This window comes from Rana temporaria, chromosome 5, assembly GCF_905171775.1.
Source record: "Rana temporaria chromosome 5, aRanTem1.1, whole genome shotgun sequence".
NCBI classification, from domain to species: Eukaryota; Metazoa; Chordata; class Amphibia; order Anura; family Ranidae; genus Rana; species Rana temporaria.
In genome coordinates, this window is record NC_053493.1 from 40,557,597 (window position 1) to 40,573,673 (window position 16,077).

Genomic DNA, 16,077 nt, shown 5'->3' on the forward strand with positions numbered 1-16,077 from the left:
TGGTGGCCGTTTGACAGAACACCGCCAAACAGTTGCATGACAGCGCGCAGACGTCACTCGGGTATAAGCCAAGGGTTTTTTTTCCAGCATAAAAAATGTGCTTATACTCGAGTATATACGGTAATATCATAATATGTATTAAGTGGATATCATTTGTATTAAAAAGTCTTTTAAATCCTTGGTATAGGATATATAAACAGGAAATGTCATATAAAGGAAGTTGGTGTTCTACATCTAATGGAATTGGTAACTTTTTATTGGCTCATACGAGAAGAGGCATCTGCCTCTCGTATATAAATTTGACCATTTAAAACCGGGATTAATGTCCTTGATGACGCCCTGGAGGGGTGAAACGCGTTGACGGACTTCCGGTTTTGGAACCACCGATGCTCCTTCCACCCTCCGTGGAACGCACGCCGATCGTCAGCGTATCCGAATCGCTGCACCAATGCCTGTTATATCAGCTAGTGTGTAAGTGGCGCCTATTGCGCAATTTTTATTACAAAAACTGTATTTCACTATTAGTTCCTTCTCGGTTCCCCTTTTTCCGAGCATGGTGATTTACTCTGAAGGAACTTAAACTTTTTATGAAAATTCTGAGAATTAATTCATCATACATCAGATCACAGCGTTTTTGACTCCAGACTGCACAGCAGAGGGTCCATGATTTTTGGTGAGTGGGGTCACAAGAGGGGAGTGTGGCACAAGACATAGATTTTGGAGCACATATGTACTTTGTTTTGGAGCACCCAGCACTTTATCATCTAAGATTTGTTTCATATTGATGCCAGCTACACTTTGGATCACATGTGCAATTTTTTGGAGCACTTAGTACCTAGCAAACAGATTGTATTCATTTATCATTTGCTTTTTATTGTGTATCACTCACTGCTGGTGTCTATTGACATAAAATCATTTTTTCAGCTAAGCACACCTTCCTGCAAGCATGCCTGAGCTAAGGGTTGATGGATTCCAGAAAGTAAATGGTACCTGAATCATCTGCCCCTACCCAAGAAGGCCACCGCGAGAAATGCTAGGTTGGTGTCATTCAAAGTGATTTTTCCAACAAAATAAAGCATGGAGACATGGATGGATGGGCGAGTTTGTTTTGAATAATAAAATTAACCACTTGCCTACTGGGTGCTTTTACTCCATTCCTGCCCAGGCCAATTTTAAGCTTTCAGCACTGTCGCATTTTGAATAACAATTGCACGGTCACGCAACACTGTACCCATATTTTTTTTCACACAGATATAGCTTTCTTTTGGCGGTATTTAATGACCAGGCCATTTTTTGCGATATGGACCATTTTATAGGCTGAAACGCGTTGAGTAGATTTGCGTCATCACGACACTTCCGCCCACCATCTGTTTACGGAAATTGAGCATCAACCACGATAGCGGTCTACGATTGTTTATGGGCCGATTTCCTGAATAATTACCTGCTATTCACATGGGGTGCCAGCAGGCCCGTCGGAACCCGACAGGCAAAGCAAGCATTTGCCTCGGGGCCCGAGCTGGCCAGGGGGCCCCCGAGCTGGCCAGGGGCCCCAGCAGGGAGGGCCCTTGCCGCACCGCTGCGTCCTCCTGCAGTCCGGTCGGCCGTGTACCATAACCGCGCGGTACAGGAGAATCAGGTTCCTGTTCCCGGCCGGACTGACAGGAAGTGCACATACTGAGTGTTCACTTCCTTTCAGTCCGGCCCTGGGAACAGCAAACTGAATCTCCTGTTCCGCGCGGTTATGGTACACGGCCGACCGGACTGCAGGAGGACGCAGCGATGCAGCAAGGGCCCCTGTGCGGACACCAACATCTGCCAGCGTGTGCGTGGTGCGAGGATAGAGGTAAGTCGCCAACCCACCCCCCCCCCCCCCACTTCTCAACTTAAAAACTGAAATGTCACTTTTTTTTGCCTGGGGCCCCCAAATGTCTTCAAACGGCCCTGGGTGCCAGGCCACAGGCACTCTTACATGCAAGTTGAATACTTTGATTTTACATTTTAATAAACCTTTTAAAACGGTATTGCGCAATGAAGTTTCTTCGGTCATATCTATTCGTATGAGGCACATCCATGCCAGGAATCGTCAGCTTAAAGAAAATCTGCAGGGGTCACACCACACATGAATCTGACCATACTAGAGATAGTTGGTCCATATTGAGGGGTGTGGGAACATCTATGTGGGGGCACCTTGTCTGAGCACCAAAGAAACACGGAATTCATCATTTTGAGCATGGGCACTTTCTTGGGACTATAAAATTAAAAGCGACTTTAGTGTCGGTATATCATGTTATGGTGTTTGTTTGTTATATTTACATATAGCATCTAGCGCGGTTTCTCTATTTACCACTGCGTTGCTTTAACTGACAATTGTGTTGTCATGCGACTCTGTACCCAAACAAAATTGATGTTCTTTTTTTTTCACGAATAAAGCTTTCATTTGGTGGTGTTTGATCACCTCTGCGTTTTTTATTTCTTGCGCTATAAAACAAAAAAGACTGAAAATTTTGAAAAAAATAACCAATATTGCTCACTTTTTGCTATATATTTGGTTTGTGGTGTTCAGATGCAGCGTAGTTCTGCTTTAATTCTCTTTTTTCAGAGTATCTCTTTATTTTCACCAGGTGATCTTTTTTTTTTTTTCCAGGCTTCCCAGTCTAGAGATGAGATCTGGGGATTTAGTGACCCCATATCTCACTGTAAAGAGGACCAGTCACGCACTATTCCTATTACAAGGGATGTTTACATTCCTTGTAATAGAAATAAAAGTGATCAAAGAAAGTGTCAACCTAGAAAAATAAAAGTAAAATCAACAATAAAAACGAAATAAAAAATATTTAAAGCGTTCCTGTCCCCGTGTCCTCGCACGCAGAAGTGAACGCACATATGTAAACGATGTTCAAACCACACGTGTGGTATAGCCGCGAACATTAGAGCGAGAGCAATAATTCTAGTCCTAGACCTCCTCTGTAACTTAAAACATGTAACCAGTAAAAAAAAGCGTCGCCTATGGGGATCTTTAAGTACCGAAGTTTGACGCCATTCCACGAGCGTGACATGTTGGATATCTATTTACTCAGCGTAATATCATCTTTCACATTATGCAAATAAATTGGGCTAACTTCACAGGGTTTTTTTTTTTTTTTTTTTTAAATGCATGAAATTTATTTTCCTCCAAAAAAAAAAAAAAACACCACATATAGGGCCAGATCCACAGAATAATTACGCCAGCGTATCTATTGATACGCCGCGTAATTTCAAAGTTCCCCCGTCGTATCTTTGTTTTGTATCCACAAAACAAGATACGACTGCATCTGGGCTCGATCCGACAGGCGTACGTCTTAGTACGCCGTCGGATCTAAGGTGCATTTTTCCGCTGGCCGCTAGGTGGCGTTTCCATCGAAATCCGCGTTGAGTATGCAAATTAGCTAGATACAGCGATCCACGAACGTACGTCCGGCGCATTTTTTTACGTCGTTTGCGTTTGGCTTTTTCCGGCGTATAGTTACCCCCGCTATATGAGGCGCAGCCAATGTAAAGTATGGCCGTCGTTCCCGCGTTGAATTTTAAAAATGTTACGTCGTTTGCGTAAGTCGTCCGTGAATGGGGCTGGACGTAATTTACATTCACGTCGAAACCAATACGTCCTTGCGGCGTACTTTGGAGCAATGCACACTGGGATATGTACACGGACGGCGCATGCGCAGTTGAAAAAAAATGTCATTTACGTCAGGTCAAGACGTATTTACATAAAACACGCCCCCATCACATCCATTTGAATGGCGCGCCCTTACGCCGCCAAAGATACACTACGCCGCCGTAACTTACGGCGCGCATTCTTTGAGGATTCGAAAAAAAAAAGTAAGTTACGGCGGCGTAATGCATCTTAGATACGCTACGCCCGACGCAATTATGCGCCGATGTACGTGGATCTGCCCCATAATGTTTTGGGGGTTCTATAATTTTCTAGCAAAAAATAAATAAATGATTCTTACATGTAGGAGAGAAATGGCAGAACTGGCCTGGTAGGCAAGTGGTTAAGAACAAGCTTACTTTGAGCAAATAAGAGCGCAGTGGTTATAAACTCTTGAACCTGTGCCTAAATAAATCTGATTACAATTGATATAAATAGGCAGCACAGCCAGTCTTGTGTACATTCGATCTCAGCTTCCTACCTTTCCCTTGTAAGTAAATCTGCCTGTAAACCGCTTTATTACTTATAACCCTGTGTAAGCCGACGCTGATCCTGGCACAGGAGCTCTTATGTTACTCATCTACATGAAGTCTGCCTCCACACTGTATACCTCCATTTACTAAAGCTGCGACTTACAACCAGCCTGCCTATAGAACATAAGAGACGTTTCTTAGCCGGTTTCAAATCCTAAAACTAAAACAAAAACGTTGTAATCATTACTACATCATGACATGAATTTTTAAATAGAAGCAATGTTTGTACCCAAATTGGACCTGCTATGCTTCTTGCAGTTCCTATACAGCAGGGCTGGAAAGTGAGAGAAAGAAGCAGCACAAGCAGCCAATTGGTTAATGCGCTGACAAGAAGCATGCGGACAGGAGAGGAAAGAAAAGTGACATAGTTACATACCGTATTTTCCGGCGTATAAGACGACTTTTTGGATGCAAAAAAATGCATCCAAAGTCGGGGGTCGTCTTATACGCCGGGTACGGTCTCCGTGCAGCTGCGATCGTTCATAATTTCAAAGCCGCGCCGTCTTCTCAGCTTGTCCTGTGATTGGCGAAACACAAAACTTCCCAGCAGCGCCTCTGTTCTGTGTTCCGCCAATCACGGATGCCTTCTCATCCTCGGACGAGATGAGAAGGCATCCGTGATTGGCGGAACACAGAACAGAGGCGCTACTGGGAAAATTTGTGTTCCGCCAATCACAGGACACGCTGAGAAGACGGCGCGGCTTTGAAATCATGGACACTCGCAGCACACGGAGACTGTAACCGGCCTGCAAAACGTGAGTGATGCCACAGTGGGGGGGAAAGTGGGGACAAGTGATGGCACTGTGTGGGCAAGTGATGGCACTGTGGGGGCAAGTAATGGCACTGTGGGGGCAAGTAATGGCACTGTGGGGGCAAGTAATGGCACTGTGGGGGCAAGTAATGGCACTGTGGGGGCAAGTAATGTGATAGCACTGTGGGGGCAAGTAATGTGATGGCACTGTGGGGGCAAGTAATGGCACTGTGGGGGCAAGTAATGTGATGGCACTGTGGGGGCAAGTAATGTGATGGCACTGTGGGGGCAAGTAATGTGATGGCACTGTGGGGGCAAGTAATGTGATGGCACTGTGGGGGCAAGTAATGGCACAGTGGGGCATGTAAAAAACCTGTTTCTGTCAGCGGTTGTTCCTGTTAGCGGTTGTTCCGGCTACCCCTCAGCTTCCAGAAAGACTAGTAGGATGGGGTAGTCTTATACGGCGAGTATATCCCAAAACCAACATTTTTCCTGGAAAATTAGGGGGTCGTCTTATACGCCGAGTCGTCTTATACGCCGGAAAATACGGTAGTAGGTGAGGTTGAAAAAAGAGACACAAGTCCAACCTATGTGTGTGATTATATGTCAGTATTACATTGTATATTCATGTATGTTGTGGTCGTTCAGGTGCTTATCTAATAGTTTTTTGAAACCATCGATGCCCCCCCGCTGAGACCACCGCCTGTGGAAGGGAATTCCACATCCTTACCATTCTTACAGTAAAGAACCCTCTACGTAGTTTAAGGTTCAACCTCTTTTCTTCTTTAATGAGTGGCCACGTGTCTTGTTAAACTCCCTTCTGCGAAAAAGTTTTCTCCCTATTGTGGGGTCACCAGTACAGTATTTGTAAATTGAAATCATATCCCCTCTCAAGCGTCTCTTCTCCAGAGAGAATAAGTTCAGAGCTCACAACCTTTCCTCATAACTAATATCCTCCAGACCCTTTATTAGCTTTGTTGCCCTTCTCTGGACTCTCTCCAGTTCCAGTACATCCTTCCTGAGGACTGGTGCCCAGAACTGGACAGCATACTCCAGGTGTGGCCGGACCAGAGTCTTGTAGGGGTGGGAGGAAAAGTGACATAGTAATGAGCTCATCACCATTCTGCTTCTCCTCTCTGTTGCAATACTATTATTATAGAGGATTTATATAGCGCCAACAGTTTACACAGCGCTTTACAACTTGAGGGCAGACAGTACAACTACAATACACTTTAATACAGGAGGAATCAGGGAGTCCTGCTCCTTAGAACTTACAATCTAACAGACCAGGAATATGAAATGTTGGGGGAACATACAAGGTACAACAAAAGTACTCACCCAGTTCTTTCTTGTTTTAGCCCTTTCTAATAGTTTCTGGTGGAGTTCTTGGCCAATTCCGGTTTCAAATTTTTTTACGATTTTACAAGTCTTCTCGTATTCTTGTTCATTTAAAAAAGGTTTAACTGCATGGAGAAAGAAGAGACAATATTAAAGAAACAAGAGCCAATCACTGCCACTGTAAGCAGATTTTTACAAACATACTGTAACGTAACCACATTTGGACCACCCGCCTGCAGGCAAAGCGACATACTGGTACATCACTGCCTATTTCCAGGTTCAGGGCCCCCCCACCAACACCCACTGCGATTGTACACAGCAGGAGCCTGTCAGCAAGTCCCAGCCATTGGTTCACAGATGGGACCTGCTGATCGCTGTGTCCAATCACAGCCCAAAGCTCTGTGTTGACAATCAAAACAGGGCTCTGTACTAGGGTTGTCCCGATACTGATACTAGTATCGGTACCGATACTGGGCATTTGCGCGAGTACTTGTAGTCGCGCAAATGCTCCCGATGCCTGACCCGATACTTTTTTTTATTTTTTTTTCCGGGGTGGTGGAGAGGGGGCGGAGTAGAGCAGTCCTCGTATGGCGGAGAGGAGAGCTGCTGCCGCTGCCGCCTAGTCCCTTGCGACAAAGCCAAGTCCCCCCCGCCGCCGACATCTAGTTAATTTGCGCTGGGGGAACAAAACAGCTTTCATTTGAATAGCTGTGTGTTCCCCGCCACGCCTCGTCATGTATAGACACTCCCCCTTGCCCAGAAACTTTGATAGACATATCACCCGTCCCAGGATTGGATGGGCGATAGGTCTATCAAAGTGCCCGGGCAAGGGGGAGTGTCTATACATGACGAAGCGTGGCGGGGAACACACAGCTATTCAAATGAAAGCTGTTTTGTTCCCCCAGCGCAAATTAACTAGATGTCGGCGGCGGTGGGGGGGGGGGGGGGCTGACTTGGCTTTCTCTTAGGGGACACATGGCTGCATTAGGGACTTGGCTTTCTCTTAGGGGGACACATGGCTGCGTTAGGGACTTGGCTTTCTCTTAGGGGACACATGGCTGCATTAGGGACTTGGCTTTCTCTTAGGGGGGACACATGGCTGCATTAGGGACTTGGCTTTCTCTTAGGGAAAACATGGCTGCATTAGGGACATGGCTGCATTAGGGACAAGTCTGCATTTAGGGACAAGGCTGCATTTAGGGACAAGGCTGCATTTAGGGACAAGGCTGCATTTAGGGACACATGGCTGCATTTAAAAAAAAGTATCGGTAATCGGTATCGGCGAGTACATGAAAAAAAGTATCGGTATTTGTACTCAGTCCTAAAAAAAGTGGTATCAGGAAAACCCTACTCTGTACACAAGGAACAATCTCTCTGTATCTTATCCCTGCAAGAAAGGGATACGAAACAAAAGAGATCTGTTAGTAAAAGCAGCACATAATCCACACATTACACCAAGTATAATCCCATGATTGCCCTAGATATTAACCCCTTCCCAGCCAGGGTCATTGGTACAGTGACAGTGTATAGTATCAGCACCAATTTATCAGCGTCACTGGGGATGTTAGTGGCAGTTAGGCTGGCCATACATGGTCGAATTTCGAAAGAATTTTCTTTTGAAAATCAGAACATTCGTACATTTTGTGATCTGATAGCGCCACCATTGATTTCCAAATTCGACCAACCAAGCCTTCAATTTCGCCTCATGTTGCTACAGAGAAGAATTTTTGTAGCTGGGAATCTTCTTTTCTTGCACATTTCTTTTTCAATTACATTCCTCGCACAATTCTACCATCATTGATTAGAAAATCGTAACATTTTTACAAAATTTCCAACATGTCCGATTACTGAAATTTGATGGCCGCAGGACATTTGGCTGTTGCTGAACAAGGAACTAGGTTTGGGACTTTGAATGAGGCATGTGGATGACACATGCCTCCATCCCTGAAAATTGAAAGAGAGAAAGGGTTGGGACTTTAAATGAGATGCGTGTTGATGCAAACAGTATGTATAAGTAAATAAATAAAGTTGTATAGCGTAATAACCAGGCTCAAACTTACCAACCAAATTGCAAACCGAATTCAACTGTCTAACTTAGTATGTTAAAAGCAGAGGATTAGTTGCACAAATTTGCTGTTGCTGCAGCCCACTAATGGTGCGAAATACGAATGAAAATTCTTAGATAAGATTTTCAAAAGAAAATTATTTCTAAATCGACCCGTGAATGGCCTGCCTTAGTCAGTTCCCACCCAGTGTTAGTTAGTGTCAAATTGCCTGCTTCGCTATCGCAGTGCCATTTGTAAGTCGCCTGTCACCGCCATTTGTTGTATAAAAAAAATGTAATACAAATTCCAGTGTATATACACACACACACGTCATAAATTGTAGACACTATAACTTTCACATAAACCAATCAACATACACTTATTGGGATTTTCCTTACCAAAGACATGTAGCAGAATACATTTTGGCCAAAATATATGAAGACATTTTTTTTTTATTGGATATGTATTACAGCAGAAAAAAAAACACTTTTTTTTTCAAAATTTATAGTCTTTTTTTATTTATATAATAAAAAACCCAGTGCTAATCAAATATCACTAAAATTCTATTTGATTGAAAAAAATTATATAAAATTTGTTTGGGTTACAGCATTGCATAACCACGCATTTACCGGTCATGAATAGGGTACAAGCTTTTGGACCGGAGGTGGATAATTAAGCCCAGCATAGTTTGCTCTGCAACTATTAGGGATAACGCACACATGCTGTTGAGATCAGACCACTATTGCCAAACACATTCTGATAACTGTCTGCTGTAAAAGTACTGTATATGAGTTTTTTTTATTTAATATTACTTTATATTATTCTCTGAATTTATATGCAGCTCAAGCTCCTCCAGCATATAAGGGAGGAAGGAGCCTAAAAAATGTACACGTTTGACCATTCTTTGAGAAGAGCATTTGTGAGGTCAGGCACCGATATTGGATGAGAAGGCCTGGCTCACAGTCTCCGCTCTAATTCATCCCAAAGGTATTCTATCGGGTTGAGGTCAGGACTCTGCGCAGGCCAGTCAAGTACCTCCACCCAAAACTCGCTCATCTATGTCTTTATCGACCTTGCTTTGTGCACTGGTGCGCAGTCATGTTGGAACAGGAAGGGGCCATCCCCAAACTGTTCCCACAAAGCATGAAATTGTCCAAAATGTCTTGGTATGCTGACGCCTTAAAGTGATTGTAAAAAAATAACAAAAATGTCAATCTTACCTCCACTGTGCAGTTTGTTTTGCACAGAGTGGCCCCGATGGCCCGCATCGTATATCCCCCTAGGAGAAGCGTTCTCCCGGGGGGTTACCTTGCTTTATAAAATGGTCTAATGCTGCTATAAGGATTAAGATTTAGTATATTCTCCGGGACATACCCAGAAACAAAGAGTGCTTACCTGACTCGCAGTACTTGGACAAGGACTCTTCCAGGGAAGGGACAGGGAGGGGAGGCAGAGACTCCTGGTATTGGAAGGTCCTCTCCTCCACGGACTCAAACACACGATTCTCCATCATTAGACAGAGCCAAACATCTACAGACAGAATGAGAAACAAAGACAATTGCAAATCCCGTCCAGTACTGAACATTTATTATTGGAGGACTCCTGTTGGCCACTCCAGGGCCGAGATCACCATGTCCCAGGAGCACTAGAGCCTACACGCCTGACGCAGGAGACCATCTGCTGCTGAGTTCTTCAATTATCTCTAAGGCCTCGTACACACGACCGAACATGTCCGCTGAAACTGGTCCGCGGACCAGTTTCCGCGGACACGTCCGACCGTGTAGGGCCTACCGGACAGTTTTCCGGCCGAGCGGACAGGTTTCCAGCGGACAAAAGTTTCTTAGCATGCTAAGAAACTTGTCCGCCGGACATGTCCGATGGTTAGTATGACTCATCGGACATGTCAGCTGGTTATGACGTATAACCAGCGGCCCGAAATACCGCGCATGCGTCGAATTGATTCGACGCATGCGTGGAAGCATTGACCTTCCGTGTCAGAGAACGTCGGTGTCGTATACGTCACCGCGTTCTCTGTCCGCGGGGATTTTGGTCTGATGGTGTGTACACACATCAGACCAAAACCTCCCAGCAGACATGTCCGATGAAAACGGTCCGCGGACCGTTTTCATCGGACATGTCTGGCCGTGTGTACAAGGCCTAAGTGTTGCTGCATCCACCTGTGTCTACCACTTTGGAGTTTATTTGGCTATCCATGCTATAGCCGGGAGGTGAGCAGTTAGGAATCACCAGAGGTGTTTGCACTGAAGTTTCCTTGTTTCAGCACAAACTTTTTGGGATTTTATTGGATTTTCGTGGATTTTATTTTCTGGGAGCACCGTTTAGAGACTCTATATACACTTTAAGACTTTATATAATTATATACACTGTCATATACATTGTGTATCATTTATTTCACTCATATATATTTTTTTCAGCACTTTTACGTGTTTGGTTGTTTACGGTCATTTGTAGTTTTTTTGCCATCTTTATATTTTTTGGTGGTTCACAGTACAGGTTCAATTTATCACTTGCTTGCCTTGAGTATTTTTCTAGCACAGTTCATATTGGTCTGTTGTACACCTGCCCCCCATACCCATTCATTCTCACCCCCTTGGTCCAGTTACTCACGTTGTGAATTTTCTGCACCATCCCCATTCATATCCATCCACAGCGCAGACACCACCCCCCTTCTTTTTTTATTCACACTTTTTTCTGGCAAGGACAGATTATCAGGTGTTTGCAGCAGTGCCCCCTAGCCATCTTTCCCGATAGCGCAGGGGCCCTCTATTTTACACATGATTTGACACTGTGTTCGGCCTATCACGGAGGTCCTCTCATCCTCGGACAGTTTCCCAGCAAGTGTTCAGTGTTCCGCCAATCACGGACGTCCTCTTGTCTGAGGATGAAAGAATGCCTGTGATTGGCGGAACACTGAACACAGTGTCTGCTGGGAAACTGAGTCCAAGGAGGAGAGGACCTCCGTGATAGGCGGAACAGTGTCAAATGCCTACCAAGGAACGGAACACCCAGAGGAAGCCGAGACTTTTAAAAAATGGACGCCTGTCAAGAATTCAGCTACTCGGGCACAGTGAGACTGCAATGGGCACCGTGAGGTATGGCACAGTGAGGTATGGCACAGTGAGACTGCAATGGGCACCGTGAGGTATGGCACAGTGAGACTGCAATGGGCACCGTGAGGTATGGCACAGTGAGGTATGGCACAGTGAGACTGCAATGGGCACTGTGAAATATGGCACAGTGAGACTGCAATGGGCACTGTGAGGTATGGCACAGTGAGACTGCAATGGGCACCGTGAGGTATGGCACAGTGAGGTATGGCACAGTGAGACTGCAATGGGCACCGCAAGGTATGGAGCAGTGAAACTGCAATGGGCACCGTGAGGTATAGCACAGTGAGGTATGGCACAGTGAGACTGCAATGGGCACCGTGAGGTATGGCACAGTGAGACTGCAATGGGCACCGTGAGGTATGGCACAGTGAGGTATGGCACAGTGAGGTTGCAATGGGCACAGTAAGAATGCAAATGGGTATTGTCGACCCTCTCTTCCGCTTACAGTAGCTGCTGCATTCTCACCCTCGGCTTATACTCGAGTCAATACGTTTTCCCATTTTTTTGGTGGTAAAATTAGGTCCTCGGCTTAAACTCGAGTATATACGGTATATCAAAAAATATTAGACAAAGTACACAATAGATAACAGTGTTCAAGTATTAAAAATCCTATACAATGATGTAACTTGTAAACTGAGCCCTTGTGTGTCTACGCGTTTCACCGTTGGGTTTCTTCAGGACAGCAATCAAGGTTCAAAAGGAATGACAAGGACAAAAGAACAAGTCTCACTATCTTGCACTGGATTGAGTCTCATATACAGAATCCGATAGACAAAAAAAATGTGTCACAGTATGGACCTGCCCCTGTTCCTATTTCAGTTTACTTTGAATAGATCTTCTGTGTGCCGTACACCTCCCGTTTTAACCTTGTGGAATCTTTTCCATACTGACATTTTTTTTGGTCTATCGGATTCTGTATATGAGACTCAATCCAGTGTAAGACAGTGAGACTTGTTCTTTTTTCCCTGTCGTCCCTTTTAAACCTTGATCGCTGTCCTGAAGAAGCCCAACGGGAAACGTGTAGACACACAAGAGCTCAGTTTACAAGTTACATCATTGTATAGGATTTTTAATTCTTGAACACTGGTATCTATTGTGTACTTTGTCTAATAAATATTTTTTGATATATTTCTCCATTGTTTCCATGCCTTAAAAGTCCAATCCCTGGTTACTTTTTCAGTAGCTTTTTTATGTCCTTGCTCCAATTACGGATGTGGCACTGAGTGCTTCCTCCTTCATTTTTTCCATAATAAATGTTTCCTTTTCAGTTTAATAATACCTTTTTTATGTGGGTTGTTTGGAGAGAGTGGAGACAGAGCGAGGGCGCTGCACTGCGGACGTTGCCTTGTGACCGAGATAAAACTCCTAATGAAACATTTACAGTTTCCAAGTTCTCTGGATCCAAGATTACCGTCACCTGAACCCTGACACAGATAGTGGGAGTAATGTTTATACTATAGTTGGCACATCATAGAGACTCCTGGGAGCGTTCATAGGCTACAAAACAAAGTGAATGAAGACAGTTCTAAGTGATGAAACAACATCCATCGCATACAGAGGGCGCTCTACACATCCAACAATTGTCTGGCCATGGAGCGGAGAACTTCTAGTTAGAGGCTCAGATGCCGATACCAAGTACTTGGACTCCCGAATTTTTGCACCCAAAAACGATGCCTTGCGGTGCAATTTGCATCCATACAATATAAATGGGCGCAAATCGCACTGCAAACAATTGCATGCAGTTTACTGCACCGCTCCTGTGTGAACCCGGGCTTTTCTTGAGTTTGAACCTGAGTTTACACAGGAGTGGTGCGGGAAACCTTCAGCAGCATGACGGGTTTCACCCGCTCCAGCTCCCGATCCGACTGTGGACATCTTTAGCTTGAGCTCCTCCTGCCTCTCCCATGGCTTTGTTCCCCCAGCCTCCAGTGGCTCTCCCCCCCTAGTGAATCCCCCCTAGCCTCTCTCCCCCCAGCCTCCAGTGGCTCCCCCTCCCATCCTCTCTCTCTCCCTAGCTTCCAGTGGCTCCCCCTCCCATCCTCTCTCTCCCTAGCTTCCAGTGGCTCCCCCCCAGCCTCTCTTTTCCCAGCTTCCAGTGTCCCTCCCCCCAGCGGCTCGCTCCCTCCCCAGCCTCCAGGGGCTCTCTCCCCCCCCCCCCCCCATCACTGTCTGCACTCTGTGATCCCCACCTGCACTCTTTGATCACTGATCACTGCCTGCACTCACTGCCTGCGCTCTCCGATTACTGTCACTGAACCCCGCCTGCACTCCCTGATCACTGTCACTGATCACTGCCTGATCACTGTCACTGATCACTGCCTGCACTCCCTGATCACTGTCACTGATCACTGTCTGCACTCCCTGATCACTGTCACTGATCACTGCCTGCACTCCCTGATCACTGTCACTGATCCCTGCCTACACTCCCTGATCACTGTCACTAATCCCTGCCTGCACTCCCTGATCACTGTCACTGATCCCTGCCTACACTCCCTGCACTCCCTGATCACTGTCACTAATCCCTGCCTGCACTCCCTGATCACTGCCTGCACTCCCTGATCACTGTCACTGATCCCTGCCTGCACTCCCTGATCCCTGCCTGCACTCCCTGATCCCTGCCTGCACTCCCTGATCCCTGCCTACACTCCCTGATCCCTGTCACTGTCTGCACTCCTTGATCACTGTCACTGATCAGTGACAGTGATCAGGGAGTGCAGGCAGTGATCAGTGATCAAGGAGTGCAGGCAGTGATCAGTGACAGTGATCAAGGAGTGCAGGCAGTGATCACTGCCTGCACTCCTTGATCACTGATCACTGCCTGCACTCCCTGATCACTGTCACTGATCACTGCCTGCACTCCCTGATCCCTGCCTGCACTCCCTGATCACTGTCTGCACTCCCTGGACTCCCTAATCACTGTCACTGTCTGCACTCCCTGATGCCTGCCTGCACTCCCTGATCCCTGCTTGCACTCCCTGATCACTGCCTGCACTCCCTGATCACTGATCCCTGCCTGCACTCCCTGATCACTGCCTGCACTCCCTGATCACTGTCACTACTCCCTGATCACTGCCTGGACTCTCTGATCACTGCCTGCACTCCCTGATCACTGCCTGCACTCCCTGATCACTGTCACTACTCCCTGATCACTGCCTGCACTCCCTGATCACTGCCTGCACTCTCTGATCACTGCCTGCACTCTCTGATCACTTCCTGCACTCCCTGATCACTGTCACTACTCCCTGATCACTGCCTGCACTCCCTGATCACTGCCTGCACTCTCTGATCACTGCCTGCACTCTCTGATCACTGCCTGCACTCCCTGATCACTGTCTGGACTCTCTGATCACTGTCTGCCCCCCGGGGATGGACTGTACAGAGCCGGACTCACCTGCAGCCGCCTCTGTGGGATGATCTCGGTGTGTACAGTACAGAGTATACAGCGGTCACCTCTGCCCTACATTCTCTTCTCACACAAACTACAGCGGGCCGGAGGGACAAACTTCTTGCATAACAAAGCCGCGTGTGGGATAGAACCTGTCCCGTTGCGCCCCGCCCTGTGGACGGTACCCGGGTCGACTGTAGCCAGCTATTCCGCCCACCTGACTTGTCGTCAAACCAGGAAGTGTCCGTGGGCGGCCATGTTTGATGTGGGCAAGCTGCCATACGAGAATCAGTGCAGGAGGCTGGTCTGTCAGAGGAGATGAGACGGGTCTGAGGACCGGAGAGGTGGGTACAAAGCTCCAATTACAGAGACTTACTGAACTGTCATTGTCTGGTGGGATCTTACGTCCCCCTCTGCAAACACCACGTGATCACATTGTCCTGTCCATTGACATCTGTCACCTTTCCTGGCAGGGTGTCCTCTATGTGCATGTATAGTGATCACTTATTGGGCAAAATTCTGCAAACTCTGAATAGTAAGAAGCTGTAAGTTTTTTTGCACAGACGTTCCAAGAACACAGGCCCAGATTCTCAAAGGACTTACGACGGCGCAGCGCCATGTACCTACGCCGTCGTAAGTCCTAATCTGACCCGTCGTATCTATGCGTCTGATTCTTAGAATCAGTTACGCATAGATATCCATTAGATCCGACAGGAGTAAGTCTCTTACGCCGTCGGATCTTAACTGCATTTTTTTTTTACCGCTAGGTAGCGCTTCCGTCTAATTCCGCGTTGAATATGCAAATTAGCTAGATACGCGAATTCCCGAACGTACGCGCGGCCGACGCAGTAAAGTTACGACGTTTACGTTAGGCTTTTCCCAGCGTAAATTTGCCCCTGCTATATGAGGCGCAGCCAATGTTAAGTATGTCCGTCGTTCCCGCGTCAAAATTTGAAAAGGTTACGTCGTTTGCGTAAGTCGTCTGTGAATGGGGCTGGACGTCATTTACGTTCACGTCGAAACCAATGACGTCCTTGCGGCGTACTTTGGAGCAATGCACACTGGGAAATTCCACGGACGCCGCATGCGCCGTTCCGCAAAAACATCAATCACGTCGGGTCACAGTAGTTTTGCATAAAACACGCCCCCCTGATCCAAATTTGAATTAGGCGAGCTTACGCCGGCCGATTTACGCTACGCCGC

General features: G+C 46.5%; 2 protein-coding genes across 2 annotated transcripts in view; one reads left to right on the forward strand and one right to left on the reverse strand.

Annotated features, from left to right (window-relative positions):
- CROT (carnitine O-octanoyltransferase) overlaps positions 1-15,043 on the reverse strand; it is a 56,835-nt gene extending 41,792 nt beyond the window's left edge. The window contains exons 1-3 of the mRNA XM_040352425.1: positions 14,881-15,043; positions 9,754-9,888; positions 6,314-6,438 (exon numbers count right to left, since the gene is read on the reverse strand). Coding sequence (XP_040208359.1) covers positions 6,314-6,438; positions 9,754-9,871 — 243 coding nt within the window. The 5' untranslated portion in view covers positions 9,872-9,888; positions 14,881-15,043. The remainder of the gene's footprint in view (positions 1-6,313; positions 6,439-9,753; positions 9,889-14,880) is intronic.
- Positions 15,044-15,114: 71 nt separating this feature from the next.
- The window catches only part of OLAH (oleoyl-ACP hydrolase), a 50,750-nt gene continuing 49,787 nt past the window's right edge, over positions 15,115-16,077 (forward strand). Inside the window, exon 1 of the mRNA XM_040352426.1 lies at positions 15,115-15,218. The gene's annotated coding sequence lies outside the window, so the exon portion shown is untranslated. The remainder of the gene's footprint in view (positions 15,219-16,077) is intronic.